General features: G+C 36.5%; 1 protein-coding gene across 1 annotated transcript; it reads left to right on the top strand.

Annotated features, from left to right (window-relative positions):
- Window positions 1-2,016: 2,016 nt before the first annotated feature.
- On the top strand, window positions 2,017-5,024 carry LOC126416047 (serine/threonine-protein phosphatase 2A 65 kDa regulatory subunit A alpha isoform-like). Its single transcript, XM_050083517.1, has 4 exons — window positions 2,017-2,102; window positions 2,320-2,480; window positions 3,456-3,614; window positions 4,838-5,024. Exons 1-4 carry the CDS (start codon window positions 2,060-2,062, stop codon window positions 4,991-4,993), a joined length of 519 nt encoding a protein of 172 aa, XP_049939474.1. The 5' UTR covers window positions 2,017-2,059; the 3' UTR covers window positions 4,994-5,024.
- Window positions 5,025-10,729: the final 5,705 nt, after the last annotated feature.

Raw genomic sequence — 10,729 nt, 5'->3', positions numbered from 1 at the left:
GTACAACAAAATAATTTGTATAAAACAGCAAGCCGGTTTCAACAACGTTTTACTCTGACCTGCTTTCGATACCGACTTTGGGTATCTTCATCAGAAAATCCAAATAGTTACCGAAAAAGTTTACAAAACCAGTAGCATAGAGAAAACCCAAGGATAGTGGCTGTTATACCGAACAGATTTGTGAGGTGACTGTACTCACGTTTGGTAACAGATGAACTGATTTGCTCGTAAATATGTCCCTTACGACTCTGTTCGGTGTAGTAACCATCTATTCTTGGTTTTCCCTATGTTGACGATTATGTAATCTTTTTAGGTAACTGGATTTAATGATGAAGACACTCATAGTCGCCCGTCGAAACCAGGTTAAAGTAAAATCTTCTTGCAAACGGCAGGCTGTGTTACACAAGTTATATTAAGCACAGTGAGAGGGCATCATTCTATCTTCACACGAAGTATGGCAGAATGCCATGCTAAATGTTAGTCTAATACTTAGCTGATTGAGATGCCATCACGTATCCTGAAGCGTCTGAATAGCACTCGGTAATGCGATATGATAAATTAGCCGAATTCTGGAGACTTAACGTCGTATTAGCCAGGAAAACCTTGAAGTTCAAGATTGCTCCATTAATTCACCGTTATTAAGTGTAACAGTTATATATGTATTAGATATTATGTGTTAAGCTGTGTTCACGCTCGCAAAATTTGTGTCAGTCGGGTTTTTCTGTGAGACTTTGTACAATTAAATGTTCACGAATGATACCGCAGAATCCCACTTAATGGAGCCCACATGCTACATTCAAAGTATTTGGTAAATTTACATTTCTCCTTGAAACACATAGGAACTTGTCTTAATGGTTATCACTAAAATGACTGATGCTGTTGCACATTATTGTAGACACAGTTTAATCAAAACGAGCATGTTAACAACAGCAAAAATGTAATTTACGTCAAATTATATGGCCTTCGGTGGTTTTACATAAAATGGTGAGTCCCTGCTGTATCACATACGAAGCACTGTTCACGCTATAGCTGTCTGCATTCCAATATCTTCAAGGTTAATAGATTGTGACGATTCTTGAGGACTATATGAAACGAATTTGACATGTGAATTCACTGACGCTAATACGTTTAGTATAACTTAAGGAAGCGTTACCTTGATGGAACATGTTTACTAGATTAACAAAAATCTTAAAAAGGAGAAAAACCTCTTGTATTCAGCTATTCCTTCAGTTTTAAGACATAAATAATAACACAGAAGTCATGATAAAATTTTAAGAAAATAAATAGTATCGTCAAAACGTCGAAAAATACGGCATGTTACTAACAGTTTCTCGCGGAACACACGTTCACTTCTCATGGAACACAAGTGTTCCGGTGAACAAAGTTTGAGAAACTCTGAATTAAGGTGTAATCTGTGATTAAAGCGGTGAACATTCTAATTCGTGTAGTTGTATGGACACCAACATTGTTAGTTGTGGAATATTGATAATGTTGCAGAATTTAGTTTGAAAAAGAGAGATTTTCATTATGTGTTTGTCCCGACGTGTCTCACCTTGTGGGCTTCACCTTAACTTATAAAAGAAGGAGGCAGTAAGTTAAATGGGTTTAGAGCTAGTAGGATTTATTAGATAGATATTTTTCTACAACTTACTTTGGGTAACATGTTGCAGCTTACCAACTTTCATTTTCTGAAGGACGGTAACACATATTTGTATCTTGATACATTGTTTGCCATTGAAATAACCAAAGAATCATTTTGCATAGCCCATAAAATCGTGGACTGTTTGAAGAGATTAACTGTTGGGTAGAATGTGTCAATAGAATTAATGAATTAATATGTATTCCATTCTTGTAACCCTATTTTTCATTTATGTGTCCACATCTTTTTCAGCTGACTGCGACTCCAATAGAGGAAAGAGCTAAGCAGGAAGAACAGCGCGACTGCGACAGAGATTTAACTCTGAGCCATAATCTGCAACTTATTGATGATAACATTGTCGCGGTTGTTGAAGATTTAGCTGCAGAGGAATTTATAACGTCAAGGATATTGGCATGCAGAATGGCGCGCTCGTATTATGGACGTGTTTCGGCGAGAGCAAGAGGTAAGTAACAAATTCGTCTTTTTAGGCTAATAATAAATGTGTTAGAAAATAGTAGAGCTGTATTTCATTAGGAAAATTTCAACGAATATTAAATTTATCCTTCAACAAATTCTCATTCTTAATTTATAAGGCAAATTAAACCACGATTTGAAAGTTCATAATATACAACGAATATGCATTAACCGAAATTTGATTTTACTGTTTAATTTTTTTGCAGACGAACTGCGCAAAATTTTGAATCGTCTCATTGTGGATAACAACTTACAAGTGAGAAGAACTGCCGTCACAGTATTAGCTTACATTGAAAATGAAGATGATGTCCAGTCCTACGGTTCGTACTTCACGTCAGCTTTGGAGAAATACGCAGAGGAAGAAAAGGTACTATAATTTTAGCAAACATATCTCGCATTGATTGTTATTAGCATAACTACGCTAAGTAGTTCTTTCCACACAACGGATTTGACACGTTTGTTTGTTGAATGCAAGGTGCATTGGAGTGAATATTAGAGTATGAAGATGTGATATTACTAGTTAAAAAAATGACACTTTTGAAAACACATATATATCTAGCTTATTTGGTATTTACCAGGAATACAAAAACTGATAAAGTCAGTGCAGATACCGTCGTGATACGTTACTGGAGTTTAGATCCATTTATCAGACTTCTCGTCCATCAAAGTGACATATGCACTCCTAGCAACATAAATATAATATCGCTGTCCGGACTGACAACTGAATCTATCTTAATTCCTCCTAATCAAGTGCGTGTTCAGTTGTAGAACTTCAAGAACTTTAGTTGTTACCAGAATACATATGTAACTACTACAGAATCTACTGAAAGTTTCAATTGGTCCATACATTTAAACATAATGTATCACAGTCTCTTCTGGGAAAAAACAATTCGACTGAGAGTACCTTCTTCCTGAGTACCTTCTTCCTCTTCCTTTTCTTCTTTTTTTGTCTTTGCTCTTTCCAATTTCGCTACGGGGTCGGCATTGTTATACCGGTTGTGTAACTTATATGTAACAATGTCTAGACATGTGCCTTTCCTGACACCATCATATTGACAGTATAAAATAAAGTTACCTCCCCCTATTAACCAAACACTATCCTGAATAACACTTGCACGAGGAAAAGAATATGGAGAACTGCTAGTGAGAAAGAGAATCAGAGATGTTGTGATCTCAAAACCATTTCGGCATAACTTTAAAATATAGCTCTGAATCATTAATCCCTTTGTTTAATTAAATTTTTTAGTAATCCTATCAAGATTTTTCTATGTATGGTCAGTCATCAATAAAATATGAACGCCTGCATCTAACTAAATACCGAAAATTACGTCTGTTTCAATAGGGTGGGCTACGCGAGAAAGGGGCACGACTGTTAATCGACGTATCTTCATATCCACAACTTTCTGAGGAAACAAGAGAAGCAATAATACCCGTCTTGCAAAAGTATTCAAAACATTCCTCGTGGGAAGTCCGACACATGATTGCTAACAACATTTTGAAAGTAAGTGTACCACACAACCACATTTTAGTATTGAATGTGTATGTAGAGCCTTAATAATTTCTACTCGCATTGTCATGATTAATGTGTTTTCATTGTTTCGCTATTCACTCACTTATTGTTAGCAAGAAATTTTGTTAGAGATACTATTCGGTTAGTATTAGTGAGTATGTGTATTACAAACGAGTTTCAATAATTACCATCTCCAATCATATAACTTACTTTCTGTAGAGTTATGGAATCAAAGGAACATAGAAGTAACAGATACAAGAGTTTTAATGTGAGTGATGAAACAGCTCAAAGTTGAACGGTTCCTTCGACTAGATTTGAGAATTATTACCCCTCAGTAGCTTTAGGAATACCACGGGGATTGCCATATGATGAAATATATTCTCCGTTTCGGGACGAAAGTTAGCGGTTACCTCCTCTCTGACGCTGCTGAGGCTCACTTTTAGGTGAACCTTTATACTATACTTGATAATTTAAACTAGTCTGATTCCAACGGGAGCCATCTTACGTAGACGATGTACAGCTTAGCGTCATACTATCAAGGTGCACCATTTTGAGAAGCTGGACACAGGACGCTAGGGCCTTTTTTGCAGTGACTTTATATTATCTTCTAAAGCCCTTAATTTTGGAAATCTAGTCTTGAAGTAGAGTCTAAATTCGCATTGAAATAAATGTTGGGTTCTTAGTGATCTGAATTATACAGTGCTAGATTATTTGGCAAATTATCACTCCATTTCTTTCTATCTCATTATCTGCTGCGGCCACGCAGACCAGGTAATCACTATCGTCTTCATATGTATATTTATTATATTTGTAACTAGCAATAAATTATTACACTCGTTATAACAAAAAAATGAAACACAGATAATGTGTCATAGTCTAGAGAGTGAAGAGAGGTCCTTAAATTGTTGCCAGATCTGTGTAATGGATTGTTAGTAGAAATTATACGAAATTAAGGAGAAGCTGCAAACACTTGATAGGACAAATATTGCTGTAACTAGGCACTTCTATAAAAGTAACAGATCCATCGTTGTTCCTATTACAGACTGTAATCGAAAATATAATATAGGAAGTACAGTAATAGTTAATTTTTCTAACATCATAGAGATCTATGTGTAATTGAATTATTATTTCTTAAGATCAATTCATCTTATTGAATTGATTGTGGTTCCAAGTACGGCCATTAGTAATATGTTCTTTTGTTTCCTGTTTTATAGGTTCTGAAAGCTCTGAAAGTACAAACATTCAAATCACGTCTAGCCAGAGTGCTTCAAAATTTGTTAGCAGATTCAGAACCTATAGTTCGAACGGCAGCAGATAATCAAGTTGAAGAGTACTACAACTATTTAATCGAAACTGCAGAGGAGCCGTAATCATTTGCTGTATTTTGTCACAAGACTTGGAACACCAAACGACATAAATTCCTGTTTCAGTGATACATTCACATGTATTCTTATCGAATCGTAATCCTAAAATGAACATTAAAAATGAAGATCCATCATCCTGAAATGAAAGTAAATAACGAAGAACCATATTCTTAAAATGACAGTAAATAATCAACAATCATAATTATAAAATGGAATTTATGGATTAAATTTCTCTAATTCTGAAATCTTTCAGGAAATAAAAAAGATTTAACTTTTTAAACAGATGTTTTATTGTAGAAATTTCTGCTGCTTGCATAGACTCATTTTGCTGAACTGGCACATCGTATCTGAATATATGTGGTTAATGGCACCAATTCGGAAAATATTTTCGATAATGATTGTTACATCAATGGATTTACGCAATAAATTCCACACGGGAGTTAAGCCAAGAGCCAGTTGATGTGGTCGGGTAGTGGGGCGCTGGTTTGGTAGCGCGAGCGAGATGATAGTGCTGAAAAAATTTATTTCTGTACCTTTTTTTTATTTTTTCCATCTCAGATTTCGTTAACAAGTCTTGGGATCCGATGCAAATCTGGAATCAAGTCCGGCGCTTGATATGTGGACCTTACCCACCTCGAAAGCGCAGTGTCGTTTGGAGCGGCGGCGCACACCCCTCAACTGCTGAGAGTTTAAGACCGACAGAAAGTGGAAGCTCTCTTGCTCTGAAACAGACATTTGAGTAAAGTGATCTCGTTCCGACTAATACCATCACTGCTTCATAACGTTTAAACCCACACCAAATAAAAGCATTCAGCCCATCAATGCCGTAAAAGTTAAGTTGAAACGCACTAAGGAATCGTTAGGGTTCAAAATCTTTGGCCTGAGTAAGTATTAAATGTGAGAGCAAAACTCACTCACAGCAAGGTAGCTAAAAGCGTAACGAATGTTACTTTGTGCCCAGTTACTAATAAAAGTTACCACAGATCAGTAGTAACTGTAGCTACTTAAGCTAGAGCAGTTACTGTTTGTTAATTTTAATGACAACGTCACTTACGACTATGATCATAGCCATTTATCTCACAGTATGCTAATCACCAGAAGCCATAGCTTAATCTAGATTTCCAGTTTAGAACGCGGACTTGACCACTTTGTAGCTAAAAGGACATTAGTCTGATGTATACTAACAGTGGAATTGGTGGTAGCCTTGCTAATAGTCATCTCTTCACACTGCTTTATTACTCCTGGAGATACAACAGCTCTTGCTATGAATTTTGCTGTTGACAGTGTAGGATATCCACGGACATTAATGACGATCTGCAACGGTGGCCCTTGGTAGTGTAATTTTTTTTTCCTCCTCCTTTTCTACGTGATTATGTAGCTCTCAATTCGTTCGAGCAATCAATCATTCATGATAGGAAATACAGTCATAGCTCAGTCACTCAAAATGATTCTGAAATTTTACTTGTTAGAATGAAATCAGGCGATGATTCTTCTTCTCTGCAGGCTCGTGCTTTGCGGCAGTCTGCTAATCTGCACAAATAAAATGCCTCGTAATTTTGGGAGCGTTGTATAATCAGTCGGGAAACCTCAGATCAAGCGGATATTTGGCTTTGAAGAAGTTTAACCTTCCGAAGAAGCAATGGAGCTCTTGGATTATTAAGTGCAGGTTCGTATCCAGTCTTTCGGAAGTCCCATCTGATTAACAACTACGCAATATATCGATAAATATCATTAATTCTCAAATTTAAAATACACACCATTTACTTGAAGGAGCCATCTATATATATTTCCATTTAATCGTACAGTTCATATCAGTTATCTTCTGTAATAAATCTCAATAATCAGATTACAGTTCTTCCAAACCAAGCACAGGCTAATTGGCACGAAGACAATCTCGGAAGCTCTCTGTCTTTTTTTTTTTTTTCTAACAACCACCAGAGAGAGTACTACAAAGAATACTTATGCGCTCATGGCATAGCTATTGTATGAACTACTTTTCGCATGGATTCTACGAGTATGAAGATAGAAAATTAGTAAACGTCATTCAAGGGTAGAATTGTATCTGAATAATTCATTGAATATAAAGAGATATTACAATTGCCCCTCGCAGCGAGCAAAGTTAATGATAATACACTTTGCGAGCTAACAGAAAAAATTTGTTGGGTTGTTTATTCAAAAGAGGAATATTTTGAATTAGTAGAATTTTGTTATGGAGAGTATGGGTAACATGTTAAGACAATAAGTTACGAGAATACCTAAGCTGTAGCTTTTACATGTACCGGGGTATACCCGCATCCCGAGTACATAACCAGGGAAGATGTAGATTGGTGTAATTACGAAAAAGGTCTACCCATTTGGGAACTGGCCTTCACAGGGAAATCCTGGAAAACCCGGAAGAATAGACCCCAGCTCAGGTATTAAAGAAGATAGGAAAGCCTAAATCCAGTAATTTTGAAATATATAGATGCTCTATATATTAGATTGAAGGAAAAGTGCCTCATAGCCAAAAAAAAAAATTTTACAATATTGCTCAAAAAAAATTTTTCAAAATTCTTCTTTCGACGATGTAGCCGGCGATCTCGTGAAGTCGATGGAACAGGAACACTGGGTACGGACACCGGGTAGGCGACGTACAGCGTTTGGTGGACGCGGCACGGAGGACAGGCGATGGCTTATGGAACAGGATAGAAGCTGGTAACGTGCCGTAGAAACAGGAAGATGATCTCAGGAACAGATGGTCAGGGACGTGAACATGAAACAGGTTTAAAGTGGAATAAGAAAAAGTTCTGACTAAATAAATCCCTGGAAGAGAGTGGATTAAGGCAACGAAGTCCCTATTTCATCGTTGAACTCAAAATCGGAGTGGAATCTTATATTCTTCCATCTGTACTAGACTGGAATATCCATCAGTTCTGACAATCACGAATTTTTTTTGTAGTCCTCAATACCAAAGTTGTTTTGCATTACAACTGCTGATTGCCCAAAACATTGCCAAATAGACTGTGGGCAATTAAATTTTGTTGTAGCTCATATCGAATGTATTCCTCTCAAAAAAATGTTTAATCTTATCTTCATTTTGTTACAGTGCAGGTGGAAGTAGAGCATTGAATCTGTCCGAGGTTTGCTTTCAATTACGAAATTATGGATAAAATCTAAGTTTACACCTGATGAAAAATTTTAAACATAGGCATATGACACTGACTCCACAAAAGGAATTAATTGAAAAATTTTCATTATTCTTATAATTAATTGATTTATAGATCCACTTGCAAATAAATATCATTAATGATGACGTATGTTCATTTAACAAATCATCCACTCGTAGAATCTTCTTCATCCTCTCATGAACATTTATGGAAATATATTTCAACAATTATGCCCATAATATGAAACACACAAACTGCTATTCTTAAAAAGTTAGTTAAAATTCTTAAATTAATTCTCCTGGTAAAGAAGGCATAATGAAAAATCTAAACATTATAATAATTTTCTCTCGCACAACCAGAGAGTTTCTTCAGTTGTTTGCAACAGTGACATTATCGACTGTTGCTTCATTTCACAGTTCGTTTGTTTTCTTGCGCGAACAGCGCACATCATACACACAGCGTATTTACCTACATATCCCACACTGTTCAAGTTTCACACGCAATTCTCACATAAGTGCCGTGTCTTGAGGAAATGTAGATGCACTTTCATTGTATATCACTGTGGCTTCTGCTCATAGTCCACACTTACAAACACTAGTAATTAACAAATTCTTCTACCTATCTTAAAAATTTTGTGCTAAACTATCACAGGAGTAATCTCACTGTCTCTTAACCTATCACAGGAGTAATCTCACTGACTCTTAACCTATCACACGAGTAATCTCACTGTCTCTTAACCTAGCACAGGAGTAGTCTCACTGTCTCTTAACCTATCACAGGAGTAATCTCATTGTCTCTTAACCTATCACAGGAGCAATCTCACTGTCTCTTAACCTCTAGACAACATAAACTTCTTGATATTTATATACACATTTGAGTCATAGTCAAATTCCACTCTAAATTCTTCTCCATATTTGGTATCACAGATCTACGATCCTTTAAAAAATTTCTTAATATCATTATGCGGGAATAATCCCTTTATTCTTTTCGATTCGGGATATGCCAACAAGTATGATCCAGGATTTGGTATATTTACAATAACATATGGTCCGCTATAAATAAGATTCCATTTCTTTATGTTCTTCATCAGTTTCGAGGAATGGATGTGTCGCCTCAATAAAACCTTTTCTCCAAGGTGAAACGTCTGAATCCGGTGAATCCGTTTATCATATGTCAATTCCGTTGTATTGCCTTTTTAGTTAAATTGACAAGTGCGAGTCGAATCTTTTCCTCCCATTTTAAATTCTGGTCTTCATACTTTTCGTCCGTTGCCTCCAGGTTTTGGAACGACTAAGAGCGGAGAACAATATGGACTAGTTGATGGCTCAATCAAGTTCCATTCAAACATTCTATTTATCTCCCTTTGAACAGATTGTTTTAAACGCCAGGGGATCGGGTAGTGCGTGTAACAGTAAGTCTGATGTGGCTTCACTTGTAGGTGACAAATATACCCTTTAATAATTCCTGGTTTCTCATCAAAAATCTCTTCATATGCCTCTAACAAATAATGAAGCTGCTGCCTTTGTTCTCCGGTAAGCTGATTTGATTCACTAGCTTTTATCATTGTTGTTTGGTTAAAGTCGTCCTGTTGTATCAAATCCTTTGAAAGCTCCTTCCAACGACCGTTTGTAGTGTCAATTAATTGAATTATGGCACCGCGACAATATTTCTCATGCACCGTTTCCTTTCTATTTAAATCCAGTGCTATCTCTTCTCCATTTAATCTAAATTTAACTATTCCTTCCAAAAAATCAATCTGACAATCGTACTCCTGCATACTCCCAATACCAAGAATACAGTCCACCAATAACTTCTTCACTACAAGGAACGTGCATTTTATTGCTACATTTCCCATTTTCATCTCTAATTGTGTTTGTATTTTGACATTGGGAGAGCGTGCTCCAACAGCTCCGATGATTTTGCAGTTCTGTACTGGCAAAATTGGTACCTTCTTCTTCCTAATAATTCTCCGAAAAAGAGCGCCTGAGATGACATTGGCGGAAGCGGCGGTGTCTAATATCACATTCGTTGGAACTTCCTCTATTTCAACAAATACTTCCGATACCAGAACACTCGATCTGTCATTATGACACGTTATTAAATCCTTTGTTAACTCTTCAGTCAACAGCTCACCATCATTATATCTTAACAATTGTAATTTTACTGTTTCGCCTCTAACAGATCCCCTGACCGCTCCTCCGGGGCACGATGCGGTCATGTTTAGTTTGACTGATTATTGGTCCGATTGGTATTTATCTCTTCAGCTACTTCAGTGATTATCGGTTGTTGTGGTGATTTCTGTCTATGTTGTCTTGCTTGATTCGTGTAATTATTGTTGTTGTTCTGCTGGTGTTGGTAGAACTGTCCTGTGTTGCCGTACATTGATTATATCGATTAAAATTCCTATTGTTCCTAAAATAGCCCCTCGCTGCACCATTACTAAAGTTTCCATTATGATAATAATTATTGTTTGCATTTTGTCCATTTCCTTGTCTCCTCGGAGAATGTAGTTGGTTATGATTATTGTTACTGCTACCATTACTGCCATTCCCATTCGAGTTGCAGCTCGGATTCGCTTCTGTTGATATGACATTTC

The sequence above is a fragment of the Schistocerca serialis genome, chromosome 8 (assembly GCF_023864345.2).
Source record: "Schistocerca serialis cubense isolate TAMUIC-IGC-003099 chromosome 8, iqSchSeri2.2, whole genome shotgun sequence".
NCBI lineage: Eukaryota > Metazoa > Arthropoda > Insecta > Orthoptera > Acrididae > Schistocerca > Schistocerca serialis.
This window is presented reverse-complemented; position numbering and strand designations above follow the sequence as displayed.